This window comes from Mustela erminea, chromosome X (genome assembly GCF_009829155.1).
Source record: "Mustela erminea isolate mMusErm1 chromosome X, mMusErm1.Pri, whole genome shotgun sequence".
Lineage (NCBI taxonomy): Eukaryota > Metazoa > Chordata > Mammalia > Carnivora > Mustelidae > Mustela > Mustela erminea.
Window position 1 is genome coordinate 103854694 of NC_045635.1, and position 25245 is coordinate 103879938.

The 25245-nt window shown below is 37.5% G+C and overlaps 1 protein-coding gene and 1 non-coding gene across 8 annotated transcripts in view; one reads left to right on the forward strand and one right to left on the reverse strand.

Moving 5' to 3' along the window:
* The window catches only part of TENM1 (teneurin transmembrane protein 1), a 794330-nt gene that overhangs the window by 342066 nt on the left and 427019 nt on the right, over positions 1-25245 (reverse strand). For all 7 annotated transcript variants that reach the window (XM_032329990.1, XM_032329993.1, XM_032329991.1 and 4 more), the window contains one exon: positions 868-1108. In XM_032329990.1, the coding sequence (XP_032185881.1) occupies positions 868-1108 (241 nt within the window). The remainder of the gene's footprint in view (positions 1-867; positions 1109-25245) is intronic.
* LOC116583743 lies at positions 16520-16626 on the forward strand. Its single transcript, XR_004282857.1, has one exon. It is a non-coding gene; the product is annotated as a U6 spliceosomal RNA (small nuclear RNA).

Here is a 25245-nt window from a genome sequence, read left to right on the forward strand (position 1 = left end):
TATGACCAAGACACCTAGATCTGTAACTTTAATCCCATGCCAAAGATTTAAAGAGTGAATCTGAAAGCCCAAATATGTGAAGTGCCAGAAAAATAGAGGCAAAGTTTTTTGTCAAAAGACCAAACAGCACCCTAGAGGCAGAATTGAGTTTTTAAAAGTACACATGGAGGGGCACCTGGGTGGCTCAGTGGGTTAAAGCCTCTGCCTTTGGCTCAGCTCATGATCCCAGGGTCCTGGGATCGAGCCCTGCATTGGGCTCTCTGCTCCTCGGGGAGCCTGGTTTCTCCTCTCTCTGCCTGCCTCTCTGCCTACTTGTGATCTTTGTCTGTCAAATAAATAAATAAAATCTTTTTTTTAAAAAGTACACATGGACCTTCAATCTATGAAGCAAATCCTTTTTAAAAACATTTGAAGACAACTTACTTTTTGAAAGAATCTTATAATAAATAAAATCCAAATTATCACTGTTCCTCTAATTGTGTTTGGATTTTCCTGTAATGTTACAGTTTCCTAAAACAAGGAGGGAGTGCCTTTTACATGGAAGGAGTATTGGTAGATGAGATAATTGCTTTGTTTCATATGTTTTGGTGGGTGGCTGCCTGTGGGGTGTTTATGCAACTGTGCTTTCATCTTTCCAAGTGAATCTGTTTTGGTCTGTGTCAGTGAGTGTGTTCAAATCTAGATGTGTGCATCTGTGTGTGCTCCTGTGCCTGCAGAGGGGCTGCCTTCTGCCCAGGCATCTGGGTGTGCCTCTCTGAGTGCATCTGCGTGTCTCTGTAGAGGTCTATGGTGAGATGAATTTCGGCACTAGGTGGGATCATCCTCTGCCAATATTTAAGTTATTGGGATCAATAATAGCTGAAGTACCTGGTCTCCAAGGGTATGTTGCTATTCAAGACCCAGCTGTTATGCAGATGAACCGAATCCTGTGTACTGGTTGGGGGAGGTGGAGCAGCTGGGCTGGGCTGGCTGCGGGTAGTCATTGATCTCCTCTGAAGAGAGTCGGCGGCAGGGGGCGGCTTCCTGGCACAGGTGCACGCATGCGGAGGCGGCGGCGGCGGCGGGAGGGGTCTGAAGGTGAACTGGTTGTGTGGGCTGCTCTGCATGTCTAAAGAGGAGAGAAGAAAAACACCAAATAGAGACTTACTCTCCCACTTGGCAGTCAGGAAAACACAGCTTGTCAGACTGAGGATTTCAGAAGAATATAACCTGTGGGGCGGGGGCCGAGTCTCAAGTTCAGTCTATCTGTAAAAATGTCACTTAACTTACAAAAACACGTGCAGCACGCTTATGAAATGTAAAACATTCACAGTTGCATTTACATGCAAATTCTTCAGGGCTATAGCATCTAAAAAGTAAATGAGGCTGCCTCACACAATTTGTCATAGTTTCTGCTACCGAACAAATAAATCATCAAGAAGACACTAAGTTACAGAACAGAAGTGAGCCGATTTCCATCAGTTGCAAAAGTCTCACTTCAGAAAATACCAGTGAAAGGCACAAATTTGTTGCAAAGAAATCATTCGACCCTCGAAATAAAAGTATAAGGCCACCTTCTGGCTCACCTCAGGAAAGGATGCTAGCCTGCCTACCCAGGAGCAAATCCCTACTTCAGAAAAACAGCTCAGCTCCTTGAGTGTGGAACTCGACTGCCTGAAACTCATCTCTTCGCCAGCACCCATCCCCCCCCCCCCCGCCCGCCCCCAACGAAGAGTGCTACTTGTTAGAGATAGGCTAAAAGGAGTTTGTTCAGGTTATTATATGTATTTCCATGGCCGTGCAGCACACAATCTGCTCCCCTCCCCCACCTGCCACACCTTTCTAGGAGCTCTGCCATATTAGCTGCAGCTTTGGCAGAAGGGAAACCATTTTTTTTTTTCTCTCTGCCTGTTTGCAGTGGGGGCAGCCTGGGACAGCGGTCCTCAGACTTCTGTTGTTCCTATTGTTTGGTATTTTTCCACTGTTTTCCTGGCAGGCACATGTATAGACAGCGAGTTAGAATTTGGCCCATGAGAAATGCCCCAATTAAACCCCTTTGAAAAGGAATCACTATTGTAGCTGATAGCCACCTCTTTTCTACAGGAGAAACATAATAGATGTCAAGTGATCTCTTGTAACACCAGCACGTTCTGGATAAACTTTGTAGACAGCATGGCTTTGTCCCACCTCCCAAATGACTGAGAGTTGAAAAGCAGAAAAATGCCAGAGGCTTTCCATGCCTAGCAAAAGGGCTCAGCTGGTTTGTGCTGAGACTCACTTTGCAGTGGCTGATCACAGGGAAAAAAATAACTTCTTTCCATCCTTTTACCTCAAACTTGAATTTCGAAGACACTGGCATGGTTTTCATATTTTAAAATAATACTGGTGCCCCAAGAGCATAACAAATTCTTGGCTATGTTTTCTACTTTAAATAAACTTGCTGTATGAAAAAGGAAAATGTACAAAAGATAGATAGGGAAAGGAGTAGTGATCATTCATTTTAATATAAAATATCCCTTTAGATAGTCCGCTACCCTTGGCTATTTAAAAGGAACTAAAATGCTTCATGAATTTTCAAAATCAGCCCCATTATTCCAGGCCCAGCCCAAATCCCATATCCACTAAAAATATCATCACAAGCACTTAACATCTCATTAATTTTTTTAAACCTCTGGGCTCATATTCATAACCATAACTAGAAGTATGCTTTCCATCTTTAGACTCAGAAAAGCATTAAATGTTGGAACCCCAAAGACCTTGAAGATACTTTCGTTTTGCAGATGAGAAAGCTGATGTCCAGAGAACAGCTTGTCCAGGGACACTTGGCATGGCCAAAACTAGAACCCACGTCTCCTGACTCTCTGGCCAGTGCTCCACTCACTACATGTAGACCTTTGTCATACAAGCTCTCTTTACCCCTTTAAGCTTTAGAGACACAGACTCCTCCGTATCTTTGGATTTTTCACTTAAGACATACTACCTTCCATTGTGGTTATTTGTTTATATGTCTGTTTCCCTCCCTTAGATCTTATCTCCTTAAACGTGGAAAAGGAAGATGATTTGGTGTGATAGTATGTGGTGCAGCATTGTGGAAAGAACGTAGAATTTGGGGCTATGGCAAACCTGGGTTTGAGTTCTGCCTCTGTCATTTAGAAATGTTAACTCCTTATTTGTAAAATGGAGATAATCATCCTTTCTCTTAGCAATTAAATTTAATTCATGTAACGTGCTTGGACATAGTATGTCAATGACTACTTGTTTATTAAATGTAGTCGAAGGATGAAACTTTCAGACTGGAAATGACTAGAGGGATCACCTAGTTCAGCTCTCCCTTCTCCTCTCTCCATTTTACAGATGAGGAACCAAGGCTCAGAGAGATAACGTGATTTGCTCAAAGTCATTCACCTTGCATGAATTTGTCAGCCTATGTCTGATGATTCCCACCCAGCCCAGCACTTTTTTCCATAAGGTATTTTGGAAAATAAATATGATTGTCTTCTCTGACTTTAACATTTACTATTCTTATCATAACTTTGGCCCCTGGGTTTGCAATATTATAGTAGTCTCCTTGTTAGCCCATGTTTTTGTCTTATCTACCAAAATTGACTGCATATTTCATAGATCAAGATCATCTCCTTTTCTTGCATATCATATAAGCACAATGTTAGGTACAGGGTAAGATTCCTAACTCCCCCATGGGACCTAGAGAACCCCTCCCCGTGTCCCCTGAGCTCTTTCATTCTGATGTGGCCATTGGGTATCTATCTGATAGTTCACAGAGCAGTAGGTTTTCCCCTTCAAGGTCTTAGTGAACTCTCTCCAACGGCCATGGAGAAGGACAGTGATACCCCAAAGAAGGTGCTTAAAATCATGTCCGTCCAAGACACGGAAAGAGCTGCAGTGACACACTCTATAGACTTGCCATCTAAATCCATGAACTTAATGATGCAAGCAAGGGAAATGAGGGGTGGGGGTCCAGAGGCAGAAGAAGAAAAGGAATCAAGTTTAGGTCTTGGGTCCAGAACACCTCCAAATGACACGAGACATCTATTATCTTAATCGGTAGGTATTTGTGTCAGTACAGTTATTCAAAAGATACAAAGTCTCTATTCAGTACAAGTGTTCAAAAGAATAATCACTCATGGGGCACCTGGGTGGCTCAGTGGGTTAAGCCTCTGCCTTCGGCTCAGGTCATGATCCCAGGGTCCTGGGATCGAGCCCCACATCGGGCTCTCTGCTCTGCAGGGAGCCTGCTTCCTCCTCTCCCTCTGCTTGCCTCTCTGCCTACTTGTGATCTCTGTCAGATAAATAAAAAAAATCTTTAAAAAAAAAAAAAGAATAATCACTCATTACCATCTGGATTTATTGCTTGCTAGATTTCCTTAAAATCTTTGCAACTCCTTTATTATGAAACATGATAAAAATTCTGCTTCATTGAAAAGTACAATCATGGTATTATTATAAAATATTATAGCACTTCTGCTACAGGTAGAACTGCTTTGTATAGTTATTTTGATTGTGTGTGTGTGTGCGTGTGGGTTGATTTATATCTATTTTATTGTGTATTTTATTTCCACATTTTAAATATGCAGTGGTTTCCCTACTTGTTAATATTGTCTTTAAAAGCTTTTACAATATTGGATTGTGGAATTGAGTGGAATACATCCAGACCTTAAGCCCTTATGAAATGCAAATGATCTCAGCTTCATTCTTTTTTTCACCTCAGGAAAAAGATGGGGAGTGCACTTGCTCTCTTCCAAATGAAGTAATTTAATCCTTGGGCTCCATGAAATGGGATTTCCCAACATTAAACACTAATGAAAAATACATTAGGGTTCAGTGTCAGGAGCTTTAGAACACCAGTTCCAAGGGGTGAAGAGTCCACATGCACTCACTTCCAAATGTATCTGGCAGCCATACATTTCTGTGTCCAAGAGAGAGACACAAGGGAGGGGGGAGGTGTAGTGATTATGCAAATGTGGATATCTGGACATACTTATAAACCTTTCTGAAAGTAAATTAAGATTTCAGATGGAAAGGTTTAATTCACATAATATACTTGGGTAGGATCCAGTTTCAGGTTTGAGGTCCAAAATAACTTGGTAAGAAAAATCTCCAGGCAAGGAAAATTCCTCCAAATTGTATATCTCAGGCATTTCAGGCGTGGCAAAACTGTTAACAGAAGTATAGGCCTTCAGAAACAACATTGCCATTGTCTCCAAAGGGAAGCAGGAAAAGAAAGTGGGCATGCCTAGTTGGGTTTTCTGTTTTTTTTTTCTTTTAAAAATTTTATTTATTTATTTGACAGACAGAGATTACAAGTAGGCAGAAAGACAGGCAGAGAGAGAGGAAGGGAAGCAGGCTCCCCGCTGAGCAGAGAGCCCGATGTGGGGCTCGATCCCAGGACCCCGGGATCATGACGTGAGCCGAAGGCAGAGCTCTTAACTCATGGAGCAACGCAGGCCCTCCTGTTTTGTTGGTTTTTAGCTCGAGCAACTTTTCGCCAGAAATTAGAATACTTCTACTCAGAAACACTGTGGGGGAACTTATTGAAGGGTCCATTAGGGTGCCACCCCCTATGCTTCATTAACAGTCCATTGGGCTATAAGGTGATAGTTACATTCATTTCTAACGTTCATTGCCCTATGCCAAATCATGCACTGGAAAAGGTTTATGGGGAAAAAGGGTTTGGAGCACAAGACCTGAAGTTTGCTTGTGAAAGTGGGTGTCAGATGGGTTGCAACTTACAAGTTACTGTGGAGTGATGGAAGGAGGGTTGTCTGAGTCACACAGAAAGATCTAACCCCAACTGTGGATGGGTGAAGGTCCTAACAGAACGCGACCAGTTGTCCAAGACAACTGGTAGATGCTTTAGGTATATGCACGTGTGCATTTTGTATATTCCTACATGGTTCGTTCTGCTGGGTGCAGTTTTCTGCCTTCCCCAGTATTTTTAACAGATGGAATCACACATATGCAAACACGAAATTTGTCTTATGTTCAAATTGTTCTCAAAGATACCAATAACATGAGAACAAATTAATGTTTTCAAAACATGTGTTGTAGCAGAACTGACTGTACATGAAAATAATTTTCTGTAAGTGTTAAAAATAAATACTGTCATTAATATGGCAATGCCAAATGGATAATTCTTTTCTGAAAAATGTGACCAAAGTAGACACACCAGATCCCTGTTAACCAATCAAACTTTTCTGTACTGATACTAGGACAATAATCTTCAAAATGTGTTTTTTTCTTCCCCAAAGTTACTATGCAGTATATGTTGCCAAGAGAAGCACATACATTCTTTTTATTTTTAAAGATTTTATTTATTTATTTGACAGACAGAGATCACAAGTAGGCAGAGAGAGAGAGGAGGAAGCAGGCTCCATGCTGAGCAGAGAGCCCGATGCGGGGCTCGATCCCAGGACCCTGGGATCATGACCAGAGGCTTTAACCCACTGAGCCACCCAGGCACCCCAAGCACATACATTCTCAAAGGTATAGAAAAAGGTCACAGGGAGTCAGAAAACATGTCTGCCCTTCTTGGCCTTCAGTCTGTGTTTCATTACATCACTGGCCAAAGAGAAGATGGAGGGACAATACCTCGTCGGCAGCTCCAGAATCAAAAGATTCCTGAAAACTGTTTTTCTTTCTCATTCATTTGGTAGCAAAACTTGATCTAAACTGAAATAAAGGTATTTATGGTCTTTATTTCATTTAGAGAATTTTTATACATTTAGTTACAGAAATATTGATGCATTGTTAAAGGATGCTGGGAGTTACATAACATATAATATATGCACGGCATTACCTTTGTAAAATCTGAAAAATTCTGAATTTTGAAACAAAAGGACCCCAAAGATTTTTGATGAAGGATTATGGGCCTGTATTAGTATTTAACCGCCTCTCTGAACTCTTATGAGGTAACATTAATTAATGCTTATGAAGGCCCTGGTAATCTACATGAGCAAGGAACATCAGGGCACCAAGGGTTATTGCCATAACTACTTGTGTCAAGTCTCTTGAGGCCAATTATAAGCCTTTGGTTCCCTGGGTTGCTTTTCTAAGCTGTTCGCCCTCCTAGGCAGAAGAGGAAATAAAGAGGAAATGGTTTAAAATAAAGAGGAGAGGTTTATTATTAATATTAACTATTACTACTAATTCTAAATGTATATTACTACTTTATACTACTTTACTTTCCACAAGGAGCTTTCACAACCCGTGAGGAGGTGGTTTATAAATTCGCATGTTATGGCTAATATCCATTAACTTGATAGTGCTTTGTGATCACCAAATTAGTCTTAAGTGTATCTGGCTGTGGACGTTTCTGTTCTCCACCTTATAATTATTATTAGAGGCTCAAAGAATATGAAGGTAAGAAAATTGGTTTTCAGAAGAAAATTGAGTAAACAGGTACACTTCCCTGGCTCAAATAATACAACTTTAATATTAATGTACCCTTAGCCTTCAATAAAAGCAGATTCATTAGTTAAATAAACCATTAGATTGAGAACGGAAATAAAGTCTAGGCCCTGGTTGTTTAATAGCTAATGTTTAATAGATATTTGTGTGTATGTATGGGCATGTATATGAGTGAGACAGACAAAAGAAAGAGGCAGCAGGAGAGAGAAACAGAGAATTGGCATTTAAAGCACATGACTGCAGGAGAAGAGTCACAGAAGATCTGGGGGAAGGTCAACAATAAATAATGTTTTCCAGTTTACATGGTTTCAGTCTGGTTCTAGATGACTGCACTATGCATGGTTCCAGGGCTCTGCGATGCTGCATACTATCTTTGAGACTGTGAAGTATATCCTTTGAGGACTTCGAATGGTTCTCTTACCAAGACAGCAAGTAAAAGAGTATGCTCTATTAATTTTTGTCAGTTAGGTTGATCTTTGGTACAAACATTGAAAATAAAGGTCAACATTGAAGCACCTACACTCCTTTGACACGTTTATGCTGAAACTTGTATTTACACTTTAGTCTCTCCATAAACTGATGCTTATCTTCAAAGGATGTGCTGGTCTACCTCCAGCAAGTTTGAGCTTCTTATTTTCCAGGTCTCATTAATTTCTTTTCTTATTCTCCTGTGTATTGTACAAGCTACACATATCCCAACCCATTTCTCCCTGTTACAGGGGGAATCCAACTGTGCTGTGCACTGTATTGGCTTTACATAGCGCAATTAGCCAATCTTACGAATAATAGTCAATACTCCTGCCAATAAGTGGCTGGTTTGTTAACTCAATCAACTCTCTGACACAGATTAAGACAAACAAACTAGGACTTCACCATCAAGAAAAAAAAAAAAAAGACAGGACTGTGGCTAAATGCTGTTTTCCTTAAATTATTGAAATGTTCAAGCTACCTAATTTTCTTGGTTGTGAAAATACAGGATGGATACATCCTTGCTTATATTTTCAGAGCAGTTGGGCAATGTTATAAAAAAAGGAAAAGTGAGGTCAATACAATTGTTACCTATTCATTTTTCTAAATAGAGTGGTAAAGAGCTCTACTTTATAGTATGACTTGGAATTTTAAATGTCAAATTCTAAATATTAATATACAGTATTAATTAACAATTGAAATTAGTGGTTGGCCAAAGCCTTTTTCACTGTGGTCTTGAAGGAAACTCTATTATCCATTATGTACCAGGAAACAAGAAATAGATAATTGCCCTGTTTTATCTTATGCTGACAATGATGCTGTGGCTTCCATTATTAGGCAGTGAAGTATATCAAAAAGAAAATATAAGAAAGTAATGATCCTTAAAAGTTCATATTTACTTTATCCTCAAACCAAAGTTGTATGTAGGTATTTCAATTATTTTCAATCCCAAGTTCATTATTTATTTGCAAGTAGGTAATGGAGGGTTATGAATTAATTGACAGTGAATCATTTAATAAATTAGCTAATAACATATTCTGGAATTTTACAAAGTTTTCACTTTCAGAGCTTTGGGTTTTTTTTTATTAGACTATTACAAATGGTCATCCTGTATTTGTTCAAAAAGCAATGGATAAAAATCATTTTAATGTTATTTATGAAAATGGAACTCTGAATGTTTGGAGCACAAATCAAGAAAACATTATGACTGTGTTTGAAACTCTAAGAAAAATATTTTTCATACTACCATATGTTAAATAATGAGGGCAAGCTATACTAAGAGTAATAAAAAACAAGAAGTAAAAGACAAAGCAATCCTACAGGATAGGAACAAAGCATGGAGGACTAAGGAAGGCTGGGGAGGTTTTAGCCCCTCCACCCCAAACTTTATTTCAAGTAAAGACTGAAGAAATGTACTGATTATTAATACCATTATCTAACCAATACTATCTGGCTATTTGGTGAAAAATGTTCCACATACTCTGTAGTTCCTCTCCCCCAGCATAACTTTAAGAAGAAAGGAGACCTGTGGACATCCAATGGGGTGGTGAAGATGAGTTCTAGTATGTATACCTGGGGATTGAACAGGTACATAGCTACCACCCGAAACAGTGTGGGACAGACAGCACTGTTACAGTAGCATTCACAAGACCAGACAATTCTCACATTTCACCCACGTTTTGCCAGAGTTCAGCAAGTTCTCAACTATAAGATCTAAACATAGCAAAGTTGGATGATCAGCTGTGATCCCATAAACCATTCTGATCACTAGTTCCTACACCCACTTCCTGGTAAAACGATTATATGCATACCATGGGGGTGATGAAAAATTTGTTTATTCCTCCTCTCCAAAATAGAAAATGGGGCAGGGTGGGGATTAGGAACAAAAATCTTGGTATTCTCACGGGACTGTTATACACATGTACATGTTATTCAAATATGTTGGGGCCAAAAAAAAAAAAAAGAATTGTGATTCTTAAAAATTAATTAATTAATTAATTAATTAATTTTTAGCATAACAGTATTCATTGTTTTTGCACCACACCCAGTGCTCCATGTAATCTGTGCCCTCTCTAATACCCACCACCTGGTACCCCAACCTCCCACCCCCCACCCGCCCCTTCAAACCCCTCAGATTGTTTTTCAGAGTCCATAGTCTCTCATGGTTCACCTCCCCTTCCAGTTTCCCCCAACTCCCTTCTCCTCTCTAACTCCCCTTGTCCTCCATGCTATTTGTTATGCTCCACAAAGAAGTGAAACCATATGATAATTGACTCTCTCTGCTTTACTTATTTGTGATCTTGATGGCTGATGGTAGAATACAACTGGCTGCCATCAACCTTTTTGCCTGATCTTTGGGTTACTGAGGGAGTTTCCTAATAGGAAACTAATAGGAGGGAGAGAGTAGGTTTTATTTCCCAGCTTGCAATCAAGCTACAAATCTCCTTGTCTTACATCAGGATCTAGGTCTGAATCGTCTTTATATCTCCCAAACACTTAGCCCATAATTTCAGTCACTGCAAGGTTAAAATTTTGTTTATTCATGAGTTTAATTAATTGGAATAATTCAAAGTTTTGGTTGGAATTTAAGTAAGTTTATTTTATTAAAAAAACAATTACAATATCTACGGTGTGAGAGAATGTTTTATGATGCCAAATATCTTATTTGATTGAATTCTTCCCGTTCCTACCAGTTGTTTTGGCATTGTGTGGGCACAGCTTGTATCTGAAGCTTTCTGCCTGAAATGTTCATTGATTAATTTCCTCCTTATTACAAATTTTCATTTTCTAGTTTTTCAACATGTTATTTTAGTGAGATGCTAAAGAGAGCTGTTTGTTGGAGAGGTGCCAACATTCAGATATATTACTAAGCCTGCCTTATAAACTTTGCTTATGCTAAGCTATGCATATTTAACTCATTTTATTTTTCCTTCAAAATCTGATTCATTCCCTCAATTACATTACTGCTTATCTCCCTGGACTCCCTCCAATTTAACTAGGTCTTTATGGTTCCCCAAACAAAATGCAAGATTCTGGATGAATATCATCCAGAATACAAAAAAGTTATCTGACAAATTCTTTTGTAATGATGTCTTTTCACATGTAGCCTCAAATTACATATAGATTGCACTTGAGACTTCATTAACTGGAAGATGGCTAATGAAGTCACAAGAAGGCAGCTCAATTAGGAAACATACTGATATATTGATATAGATGTGTTTGCTAGTGGATCAAGTGAAATGTCCATCAAAATGAGCAAATTAGTGGAATCTACTAATATAACGTTAGAGTAGATTGAATAAGTGGTGAATTCAGACAGGTTCCTCCCCACCCTACCATGTAGATGCCTTGGGAAAACTAAAAAAATTAGCTTGTCTCAAGGGGAAGACAGTCAGCTGGCATAAACAGGAGAAAAAATGAGAACAGATGTTGAAGAAACTATTAGTATGAGACTATACTAATAAAGATAAATGGTAATCCTAGAAATTAAGGAAATACTCCATAGGTAGTGACTGATAACTCTTTAACAAAGTATCTTAAGCAACTTAATTCTTAGTTAAGGTCATTTAAATAACTTTTTTCAAATGGTTCTTGGGGGAAACATTTTATGTACAATAGAAGACCTGCTGAGAGGGACAGAGGATTAAACACACATGCTTATAAGAAGCAGTTTTCAAAGAGACCTCTTGCAGTGCTTGAAATCAGTGAACGAGTGCAGAGAAACTCCTTCCTGTGTATTAATACTCCGGGTCTACACTAGACCCAACTGAAGAGTGTGATCTGGTGATGATGGGTGAGATGACAACCTGGACTTGATTCGAGTTTGTTTTCGCTTTGGTTTACTCACCAACTGCAAGTAAGCACACAAAGGATACAAATAAAATTAGAATGCAGGCATGTGTACATGGCTCCATGCTGCGTTCCTTGTACTCCACAAAGGCAAGCCTTGATTTGGTAGTATTGCTGGCCTGCAGACAGTGATGTGTCTAACAAGGTGCAAGAACATATTACTATGAGGTTGTGGTCTTTTGTACTCCCAGCCTCATTAGTATTTGGAAGCAGCTTATATAAAGCCTAATTCTGTTACTCAGGAAGTCCTATCATGCAGGTTTCATGTCACGCGCTCCAATCTCCAAATTCTTGCTACAGCAGCACTAGGACAAATTATCCCTTCTGTGTATAGACAATACAGGGCCTAGGTGTTGCCCACGTACACTCCCTTACAGGACTTCTCTGGGCAGGTCTGGCCATAGTCTACCACGGGGCCTTCTAGTAGTGATCAAAAGTCAGTTGCAGGTCAAGGTATAGAGATACTCTATTATCGCTTATAACTTTCCAAAGAAATGATGGAGAAGCCAAAGTAGAGAAGGGATTAAATCTAACTGTTATGGAACATGTTATACTCAGAAGTAGCAGATAAAGAGGAAAGTATCTTGGTTTCATTTGTTTACATTCAATAACATGAATCAAGTAGAGCATTTTCTCAACTACCAATTTACTTGTTTAGAGGAACTCATCTCTGTGTGACCTGTTGAAATTAGCGAGAACATTGGGACATTTCCTGATGAGGCAGTAGTTAAGTTACAGACATTAGGATCAGATCAGTCTGCATTTAAATCACAGCTCCACTACATACTATCTGTTTGATAGTGAGCAATCAAACCTTTACAAGCCTCTGTCTCCTTATTTGTAAAATAGGGATTCTAAAAAAATATCTCAATGTTTTTTTGAGAGTTAAATGAGGTCACATGTATAAAGCACTTACTAGAGACTGCCTGGCACGTAGAACCACTAAGTAATATTATTAAAAGCATGATTAATTATTGAACTCAGCAAAATTTATAAAATTCAGGTACCATCTAGTAAGTAACTTAAGAGAAAAGCTATCTGATTCCAACATCTTTGATTATTTAAAACTCTCCATTAGAATTAAAAAACATTTTACAATTTTCACACGTTTCTTATTTTCTTCAAAATGGTTCTAAGAAGCTATTATTGAAGTCATGAGTCAATATAAGAACAGTTGACTCCTTTCCTGTTCCTCCAAGCCACACCAAACACTCTCTATTGATTAGCTTTCTTATTATGCTCTCATTCCCTTTTACTTCAGATAACAGACTCTATTTCATGATTTTTTATTTAAGTGCTCTGAGTGCATTCACTTGCATTTTCTCCTATACTAAATGATTTGGGGGTATACATGCATTTCTAAAGTATTTATTGCAGTAACACCTTGGGACTTTAACATTTGAGCAAAGGATATGAAGAAAAACCATTTTCATGAATACAACATTAGTGCTTTGTATTTAGGAAGCACCTTTCATCTGCATCTCTCAAAGACCTTCACAAATATTATCTGATGCTTTATTCACTTATCTGATGCTTTATTCACTGGGCAAAGCTGCAAGCAAAACTGGCTTTCAAAGAATTCCCTCAAAGTATATAAAATCCCATGAGGGAAGGAGTGCAGATAGCTCGATAAAGTGTCAGGAATATTCAGAGACATTTTAAAATAGCATATAGCAAAATGCCACAGAACAAACTATGTCTGCTACTTAGAAGTATGGTGTTCCATAGGCATAGCTTTCATATTAAATAAATACACAGGAACTTTATCATATTGGCACCAGGATCGACATCCACATTATAAGCTAATGATATTTGAGCAATTATGCAACTATGTGTCACCCTAATTTGTGGTAGATGACTTGCCTTATACTATATCCAAATATATTTATTTTAAAGCTTTGCATATTAATGATACTCTAGTATAGTACATGTAAAGAGCATGGACATCAGACCAAGGCTGTACGCTAAGTACTTAGCATATTGCCTGGTAGATGTTATAAACTTGGTTAATTTTAGTTACCAATATACTCATAACCATAATGGTTCTCATGAATTTAGATTAGAAGACAGCTGTTTTTCAAAGAATTCAGTGTTGCTGCTGCTCCTACAGTATCGCCCCCTTACTCATGGAGGATACACTCCAAGACCCCCAGTGGATGCCTGAAACCATGGATAGTACTGAACCATACATGCCTATGATAAAGCTTAGATTATAAATTAGACACAGTAAGAGATTAACAATAATAACTAACAATAAAATAGAGCAATTATAACAGCATACTATAATAAAAATTATGGGAATGTAATCTCTCCCTCAAAATATCTTATTGTACTGTACTCACCCTTCATCGTGTGATGATATGAGCTGATAAAATGCCTGTGCGATGAGAGAAAGTCAGGTGAGTGATGTGGACTTTGTGACGTAGCGTTAGACTACTATTGACCTCCTGACAATATGTCAGAAAGAAGATCATCTGCTTTTGGAGTGTGATTGACAAGGCTGGCTAAAACTGCAGAAAGCAAAACTGCAGAAAAGAAGGAACTACTGTAGTTCTTTATCTATATCTTGTTAAGATATGTACCTGTGTATGTCTTATTAAGATATGTGAAGTAAGATGAAAGGAAAAATACATCCCTTTTTTCTTTTAGGAGCAGCAGCTCAAGATGGGCAAAGGCATGGCTACTCAGATGTTAAGACCTCTTCTGACCTTCCTGAAATCATTTACATAATGTCTTGTCACAGAGACTATAGCTGTGGATTTATCATTAAAACAGACCATATCAGATTAGGGGCTTTTCATAATCCAAAAGACATAACTGACTTAGAAGAGTTTTAATCAATTGTGTTGGTGCCATGAAAACAAAACATTAGCCTAAACACATTCATTGTGAAGATATTATCAGCTTTATGTACTGCTTCTTTGTGTTATTATTCTTGTACCTCTCTATTCTATCTTCCTGCTCACATAATTAGTATGCTATGACACTGGACTATCTAAAAAATTGTTAAGAAAATGGGATTTTGAAAATATTCTAAGGAGATAAATTTTTTCTATTTTTTTAAAGAAAATTTGATGTTTTAAGGTCATACATTGTACGCATTTTAGAGACAGAGAAGTGAAGAATTTAGCCCTAGGCATTAGGTCCTGTGGCATTGAACTGACTCTGTTTACTGTCACTCAGCCATCTTTCCCGGGATTCAAAGCAAACCCTATTGACAGTACTTCTATCACACTTGCCATTCCTATTTATTGTAAACATTGAAGATAAAATTCTGGGACTGAATTAGCTATGTAACAACTTACAATAAAATCCATGTAATGGGTTACTTTATTTGTAGATGCAATTCAATATGCTCATGCATGCATCATTAAATGTTTCCTTCTAATTCTCAGTAGCAAATATCCTCATTTCAGTAGTACTTATATAATTTATGTGATACTTATTAATAGTCTTTAACTTATTTAGTATATCATTTTATCCCAAGTTGATCCTGAAAATATCAGAAGAGATTGCCTAATGGGCTTTCTTTAAAAAGAAAACTGAACGATTTATTTACACTACTTTTCTATCTGCACATTAAAACCTTACCATATTGCCGGAACAAACAATCCTAAAATTTATATGGAACTAGAAGAGACCCTGAATTGCTAAGGAAATGTTGAAAAAGAGAAGCGAAGCTGGGGTCATCACTTTGCCTGATTTCAAGCTTTATTACAAAGCTGTGATCACCAAGACAGCATGGTACTGGCACAAAAACAGACACATAGACCAGTGGAACAGAGTAGAAAGTCCATATATGGACCTGCAACTCTATGGTCAAATAATCTTCGACAAAGCAGGAAAGAATATCCAGTGGGAAAAAAAAAATAGTCTCTTCAATAAATGGTGCTGGGAAAATTGGACAGTTATGTATAGAAAAATGAACCTTGACCATTCCCTTATGCTATATACAAAAATAAACTCAAAATGAATAAAAGACCTCAACATGAGGCAGGAATCTATCAAAATCCTAGAGGAGAACATAGGCAGTAACCTCTTTGACACTGGCCACAGCAACTTCTTTCAAGACATGTCTTCAAAGGCAAAGGAAACAAAAGCGAAAATGAACTGGGACTTCATCAAGATCAAAAGCTTCTGCACAGCAAAGGAAACAGTCAACAAAACAAGGAGGCAACCCATGGAATGGGAGAAGATATTTGCAAATGACAATACAAAGGGCTGATAACCAAGATCTATAATGAACTCCTCAAACTCAACACACACAAAACAGACAATCATATCAAAAAATGGGCAGAAGATATGGACAGACACTTCTCCAATAAAGACATACAAATGGCTAACAGACACTTGATAAAAATGTTTATCATCATTAGCCATCAGGGAGATTCAAATCAAAACCACATTGAGATAGCACCTTATGCCAGTTAGAATGGCCAAAATCAACAAGACAGTAAACAACAAGTGTTGGAGAGGATGTGGATAAAGGGGAACCCTCTTACACTATTGGTGGGGATGCAAGTTGGTGCAGCCACTTTGGAGAACAGTGTGGAGATTCCTTAAGCAATTAAAAATAGATCTACCCTACGACTCTGCAATTGCACTCCTGGGTATTTACCCAAAGATACAAATGTAGTGAAAAGAAGGACCATCTGTACCCCAATGTTCATAGCAGCAATGGCCACGGACACCAAACTGTGGAAAGAACCAAGATGCCCTTCAACAGACGAATGGGTAAAGAAAATATGGTCCATATATACAATGGAGTATTATGCCTCCATCAGAAAGGATGAATACCGTGCTCGCTTCGGCAGCACATATACTAAAATTGGAACGATACAGAGAAGATTAGCATGGCCCCTGTGCAAGGATGACACGCAAATTCGTGAAGTGTTCCATATTTTTTGACAAAAGAAAAAAAAAAGAAAGGATGAATACCAACTTTTGAATCAACATGGACGGGACTGGAAGAGATTATGCTGAGTGAAATAAGTCAAGCAGAGAGTCAATTATCGTATGGTTTCACTTATTTGTGGAGCATAAGGAAGAACATGGAGGACACCAGGAGAAGGAAAGGAAAAGTGAATTGGGGGAAAGTGGAGGGGGAGACAAACCATGAGAGACTGTGAACTCTGAGAAACAAACTGAGGGTTTTGGAAGGGAGAGGTTTGAGGAGATGGGTGAGCCTAGGGGTGGGTATTAAGGAGGGCATGTATTGTATGGAGCACTGGGTGTGGTGCATAAACAATGAATCTTGGAACATCGAAAAAATAAAATAAAAACTAAAAAAACCCTTACCATATTTACTAATGAAACACTATGGCTATAAAATAAATTCTCATTTTATATAATTTGCATTCATGATAACCATCTTTCTATTCGCAGAAACTATCAAACTAGTTTCAAATAAAGATTATTAAAATAACATGGATATCCTGAAACTATGAGTCATGGATGAGGGTTTTCCTTTTCTAAAGACATGCTAAAGTTACAGCAATGGATAATGATGAGGTTATGGTAGTCCAAGTAGCTACTACAAGTGTCCCTCAATAAAACAGCTCTAATGGTTGTTCTATTATACAAATCCACAGTGTAATACTTCATGGATATGCCAAAATCTGAAGTCTAAAAACCCTAGGGGTATTAGATCTCTTTTCTTTTAAAGAAAATTAAATATTATTTTATATTTTATGGACTTTTGTGACTTGTTTTGCACCAATTACTATATTCTTCATAATACATTCTAATCTAATTTATACAGCACCTCCATTTGAAAGACCTGAAAAAATGTAAAAACAAACAAAAAAAACAAACCCCTAATGATCTAAACATTGCAAGAGAGGTTTGTTTATATAGGAATCTAATGAATATAAGTGTCTATCTGAACAACAGTGATTTTCTAAAATGACTTTTTAGGGGTGCCTGGGTGGCTCAGTCATTAAGTGTCTGCCTTTGGTTCAGATCATGATCCTGGGGTCTTTGGGATCGAGCCCTGCATCGGTCGGGCTCCCTACTCAGTGGGAAGCCTGCTTCTTCCTCTCCCACTCTTCTGCTTGAATTCTCTCTCTCTCTCTTTCTCTCTCTCTCTCTGTGAAATAAATAAAATCTTTAAGAAAATGACTTTTTAAATGATTACTCATTATGTGCAGCAAAAGAAACAATGCACAGAGTGAAAAAGCGAACTACAGAATGGGAGAAAATATTTTCATACAATATATCTGATAAGAGGTTACTATCAGGAATAAAGAAATCTTAAAACTCAACAATAACAAAAGATAACCTGTTTAAAAAAATAGGCAAAGGACTTGAAGAGACATTTCTTCAAAGAAGATATATAAATGACCAACAAGCATATTGAAAAGATGCATCAACATCCTCATGAAAATGCAAATAAAAACCACAATGACATATTCTTGACACACATTAGGATGGCCACTATCACAAAACAACAACAACAACAAAAAGAAAAACAACCAGAAAATAAGATTTGAAGAGGATACAGAGAAACTGGAAATTTGTGCATCACTGGCAGAAATGTAAAATGTTACAGATCCTATGGAAAATCAGTATAAATGTTCTTCAAAGACATTAGAAAACAGAATTACCATATATCTGGCAATCCCACTTCTGACTATACATTCAAAGTAACTGAAAACAGGACCTTGAAAATATATTCGCACATCCATGTTCATGGAAGCATTGGTCACACTAGCCAAAGTTGGAAGCAATGTCAATGTCCATTGATGGATGAATTGAAAAGGAAAACATTGTATATACATACTATGGAACATTATTCAGCCTTAATAAATAATAAAATCCTGTCATACAATGCAACATGGATTGAACCTTGAGGATATTACATATGAAATAAGCCAGTCACAAACATACCATGTAGTTCTACTTATGTGAGGTATGTAATCAAACTTTTAGGAGGAAAATGGTCAGGGACTGAGGGAAGGAGAAATTGGGGAGCTGCTATTCAATGGGAATAGTTCTGGTTTCCCAAGATGAAAAAGTTCTAGAGAGCCCTTGCACAACAGTATGTATATAATTAACAGTGTTCCACTATATACTTAAAAACGGTTACAATGGCAAATTTTGTTATTTGTTCTTTTGGCCACAGTAGGAAAGTCATGCCATTCCTTCACTAATTGCTTCTTTATTTTACTTCAGTCATACAGTGATTGATAGTGTGATAATGTAGGTTAGTGACATCAAAGTGTAGCCAAATCCAAGCATTATGAAGAGGGTGGGCCAATTAGATGATTACATGATTATCATCGTGAATCTTGCTGGTAGCAAAAAGAAATATGATGTTCTTGGTCATTTATGCTTTAATGGGTAAGCACAGTTTTAATGCACTGAATTCTGTTAACAGATATAGCTCATTCTTTAATTTACATATTAAAAAGAAAAGTGATTGCATTTGGAAATTTGGGACTTTATCAAATGATGATAAAAGAAAAACAATTACTTACTACTCACCCAAATCTGGAGGTAATAAAATGATACATAGGCAAGAGTCTTTATAAGGCCAGGCTGTCATAACAGAATGCCATAGACTGAGTGGCTAAAACAACAAAAATTTTTTTTCTCATGGGTCTAGAGGTGAGAAGCCCCAGATTAAGGTGCCAGCATGGTTGGTTTCTGGTGAAGGCTTTCTTCCTCACTTGGAATTGTCTGCCTTCTCATTGAATCCTCATGTGACAGGGAGAGAGTGAAGGAGCAGGCTCTCTGATGTCTCTTCTTATAAGGGTACTAATCCCATCATGAGGGCTCTGTCCTTATGGCCTCATCTAAACCTAATTATCTCCCAAAAGCCCATCTCCAAATCCCATCATATTGAGGGTTAGGGCTTCAATAATATGAATTTGGGGAAGACACAGTTCAGTACCCAGCACCAACCTATGCTTCAGTTGATCAGATACTGTATTACCAGTAAGTAAGTATTTTCTAAGACCTGTGTTTTACAAACTGGTTTATTTTCTATCATAGTTTACAGTCCATATTATGCATCATACTTTCTCTCACATAGATGATTTTAAACTTTTTTCTCACTATACTTTACAAACCACACTAAATGAAACAATTTATGAACTAGCATATTTGACAATTATTTTCTCATTTGGAATTAAAATATCTAAACACTGGTATAATTAATCTAGAGCAGATCAGGTCTCAGACATTCTGAGTAAATGGTTTTCTACTGTAATTACTCTCAGTTCTCAGACAGAGAGTTGCAAATATCATTCTGTAAATACACCATTCCCATTATAAGATGTAGTAAGTTATTGTGAGGATATAGTTGCTAGTGCAATCCATAAATACAATGAAATTTAAGACAAGGAAAATGAAGTGTGGAAAATTTGTTATTTGCCCATGATCACATGGTCTCCAAGGGTAGCACTTGTGATGAGGATGCCTTTACTTGCTATCATAACAACTTTGTACCTTTACACCAAATGGTCAGCATCATGTCTTTCAGAAAATAAACTACAGTGTGGACTAAGAAGAGCAAAAATACATTTGTGCGAATTGTTTATTGACTAACCTCATTGCAAAGATTGCAGACATCGATCTGCCATTCAATCCTCTCTCCCCCTCCGCAAACATATGTATTAACCTGAAAACTCGCAAGAAATAGTGGTGGTCATCAGAGAAAAAGGTCATACAACTGACACGGGGGTAAGGTTAAGCACATACATATAAACACAACTGACTGAGCAGGGAATAGTGAATGGTGGCAGAGTTAAAAAAGATAAGAGACTAGTCAGTAAGATTTCACCGAAAAGTTGACTGATACATGGGTATGGGAAAAGGCCCAACTGAAAGAGATCAGTTTGTTGACGGCTTAGTGAACTGTGTATGGGAATGGCAAGGTGGCAGAGGCAAACAATGAAATAAGAGATAGGACAGGAAACAAAAGGCATGCTAATGCTAAGGTACTACCTTCCCAACCCCAAACTGGTTATTCTCTAAACAAGTGTGTATTGAGTACTTTTTAAGTGTTAGGCATGTTTTGTTCTCAAGAAAAATGGTGAAAGTGAATATCCTTGCCCTCCAAAGATCAGTAGGGTGGGTTGGGGGCCAGCGCATGGGGGACAGACATGTATACAATTAAAGCACATTACCTGACCCTAGTTTTAGTTACATTTTTCAGGTGCCAAGCCCATTTAGTTTTAGAAATACTTTCTTAGTGTATCAAATTATTTTCTACCATGAATCTATTATAATATTTTATACTGAACTAGCAGTACCTTGTTTTCCCACCTTATAAATATTTTTAATCTAAGATTCTGGAAAGAAGTTCAATAAAACAAAATTACATGTTAAATCTTTAGATTGCATAAAAAAGCTTAATTTCATTATCACACACACACACACACACACACACACACACACACACACACCTTCCAAAAGCTTAGAGTCGGTTGAAAAAAATAATGAGACATGAAGTTCTGTTTCCCTAGCAGACTGCCTGCTATTCTCAGTAGAACTGCCACTACTAACTGCCGCATCATTAATGCACATATAATCATTCCACAAATATTCCAGGTTTTATGTGAACACATATCTTTATAGAGTCATTTCTATGTGTGGTTTACAATATAATCACTGCTATGACAGTAGTTGGATCACATAAAAGGCACAGAAAGATCTCTTGGGTTTGGAATTAGTTTGGAATATTCTTGGATGTGGCCTTCTCTTTCCGGAGAGCATTCAAAAGAAGCAAGTAGATACCCTTTTATCCCGGATCTGACCGAGGATTTGTTGAATCTTTCTGTAATTATGTCACCTTGGATTAGTTAGCTTCTATTTCCTGGAGAATTGGTAAGAAAAAAAAAGTCTTTTGCTGGCGTATCTCAACTACTTAACATGTAACTGTTATTTGCAGAGTTTGGTTAGGCTTTGACCCAACATTTATCAAGGAATTTATGTTTTAAGCCCTTATTCATGTTACTTTATCAAAAGCAATCAAATTTTATCAGTGATTCCTTGTTTGCTCTTCTGCCTTCTATTAAGACTCTGAGACCCTCAAGACAGTATTTTCCAATGACAAATATGGTCTGCCACTCTGGAGAGGAGAGCATAGCTAGGTACAAATGGGAAATGAACATAGTCAGATGAATATGAGGGTGGCCTTTAAACCCAGGACTAGTTATTTCAATTTGAGAACCGTTGAGGTATCTCTTGCTGCTGCTGTAGGGCAGATTGAGGAGTAAGGGACCTGAGAAAAGATGAAGAGGGCAAGAAAGCTAACAAGAGGGGTTGGGTTGTAGTACCCGTGTACAGTGGTTAGAAATGATGCAAGCACTTGGTGACAGAGGCACCTGCTTCTGGGACCTTTATGTCTGTGCTTCTTTGTCTTGTCCCTCAATTAAGTGATGGATTCTAAAGACAGTAAATTTCTCATGTTATCAATCCATGCGATGCCTAATGCCATGCCTCACTAGATAATCTTGCCAATGGAGTGACAAATGTGTTCCACTTTCTGCAAAATAAACCACAACAAAGGCCACTGGAAGATATTTCAGAAGTATGCTTTGTTTGAACTGTTTCTGCAATTGGAAAATTAATTATATGTAAGTATAATCCATACATAATATCGGTATCATGATTGTTATATAACATTCTGTGTTAAATCTTATTATGTAACATATATTGTATATTATTGTAATACACTTAATATGTATGTATATGTTGATTGAATTAGAGTTCAATTTCAAGGTTTAAAACTATGCATTTGGGAGGTTAAAAGGTCATGATTTTGCCCTAGTATCTTTCTATATTTCATTTTCTCCAGTCAAATTGCAATGTTGACTGTTCAAAAGAGACAACTGGTGCTTTCCATCACTGACTTTTTATTTTCATACTTGACTTTCCACTCTGAATGTCCTTTCATCCCATACTCTGTCTACATCCCACTGTTCCTCTGAGGCCCAATACCAATGCTATTCCTTTCATTAAGCATTCCTTGAAATATAAATAAAGAAGCAATATTTTTCTCTTCTGACCTCCTACAGCACCATATTCCTCTTATGCTCTTGGCACCTCCTAAGACATATGAAGCTAGGTGGTGACAGGAAGAGAAGCAGATGGTCACAGAAAATAGCAGACATGAGGCCAGTCCCTATGTCATATGAGCAGCAGAATCCCAGGCTGAAGATTCACAAGCTTGTATGGCTGAGGTTTCTAGAGCTGGATTCATTTTCAATCTTTGGATATGCATATTCATGATAAATCCTCGTCACCTGAGCTAGTTAGTCTGAGTAAGTCGCTGCTTCACACAACCAAAATGGCTTAACATTGTGCCTCATATCTAAATACTTGTTTTACTTTGCCTAACAGAGCAGAAATTCTTTGAAAGGCAGTGCCCACAGCTTCTTCTTTTTCATGACTTTATAACATCTGCAGTGCGGCACACAGTCAGTGCTCAATAAATGCTAGCTGGAAGAATGGAGTAAACTGGGCAACTGATCATCAAATTATATTAAATCTCAGGTCATTTTTTGGTGAGGCAAGAACTGAACACAGGCAGTTCATAATAATATTTTACTAAACATTGCTTTTTCAAATGAATGGCTTGCCTGTCTCCCTCTTCACTGTTATAGATTTCTTCCTATTAGAGCTCTGCAAATGTGTTTATGACATATCTTTGCCAAAGGCTAACTTTAACAGGGGCACCATGTATCATAAAAGATGTGTCATATAAGCAAATTACACAATATGAAGCCATGCATTCCTCCCATTATTTTAACAAGCATCTTCTTAGTTTAAAGCGTGGTGATCTGTATCAGGTTCTCTTCTGAGAAGCCAAAAATGTAAACCATACTTGAACTAGTGTCACTGCTGTCTCTTATTCAGAACTGGAAACACTTTGTCAACCTTATTTTCTGATATATCTGGTGTGACTAGATACCCCCAAGGAAATTATTTTCCAGGGATGCATTTGAAAAATTAAAAGGTTCACCAAAGTCACACGAAATACAAAACAATGAAGTACAGTTTCATTTTACGGATATCACTTTTTTATACCTATATAGTGTTTTATGGTTTGCAAAGCTCATTGAAGTATCTCATTTGCTCCTTGTAACAGGAGTCTGCAAGATAGACAGAGAAGGCATCATCCTCACTTTGTATATCAAAAAGTAGAGAAGTCAAGAGACTTTACTAAGATCACAGGGATGGTAAGTGGTGAAGAGAAACTAGAAAAAGAACCCAAGTCTTTGAACTGTTCTATTTATAACCATGTTTTTCAAACTTCTGCCTGTGACTAAATGCTGGGTCATGAAACTGATTTTAACTAGCGTCTAAAAAATGAAATAGAATAGAATATATCACGGAGCATCAGCTCTATGATTTCACTTTTCAGTGAAGTTAAGAATTTATTTAGTAAAGGTAAGAACTATTTCATGAAACTTTTGTTTCAGTTTTATCTATTATGATGTGAAATATATTTCTGTGTGATATGGTGAGATAAATAAATGGGAAGTCATTGATCTACATACCATGTTGCCTACTAAATTATTAAGTTGCTCAAAAGTAATTTATAATGACCAAATCTTCATGTTATTGGTTTTAACATTAAAATAACTGGGATAGTAAAAATTTATTTTCTGACCATCCTTGAGTTAGTTATGAATTATGTAGCGTAATTTCATTGTTTGACCTCTTTTAAGAGTTCTACTTAAATATTATATTTAAAAATTTAGGGTTTCTGTATAGGCACAATACTGGTTTTATTCCTGCTTTTATGGGGGAAAATGCTAATCATGCTTTATAAATAAATCATCTTAGAAAATCTTTACCTGACTTAAATATATCAGGGGAATGTAGAAAACATTGACTACAGATAACACCTTGAAAGCTAAGCATTGGATTTTTATCTAAAAAGAACATTTGATATCTCTGGAATTTATTAACAACTTATTTAATTTATATATTATCAATACATAACCCAAAACAGTGAATCCCACAACTGTTCTCTTAATTACAATTAATGCAGTGGTTGCTCACTGCCAATAAAATGTAGTACAAAATTCTTAGTGGGGCATATAAATGGCAGAAGTTTTATCTCCCATCCCTCCACTTCACATAGGCCATGCACTTCCATGTCTCTAAGGCATTGTACATGCTTTTTGCTTAGATGTCATTGCTTCCTTCCTTCCTCGGTGAAGCTGGGTCTTAAAGGATGAACACGAGTCTTCTAGGCAAACACAAATCTTCTAGGCAATGTTATCTTCTCTGTGATGGCTTTATCCATTTCCTTATTCTGTGTTCTCACATGCTTTATTACAGTTATCAGAGATCTCACAGCACTATAATTACTTCTTAGTGTAAGCTTCCTTACCTAGGCAATGAGGTGCTTGAGACTGAAGTCTCTATCTTACTCATATTTGCACCCATGGTGTCCAACACAATGCCTAGATAATAAAGGTGCTCAATTCCTTGCAAAATATGTGAGACATATTTTTTAGTATGAATGGACATTGACAAACTGCAAAATATACATAAAGCAATTCA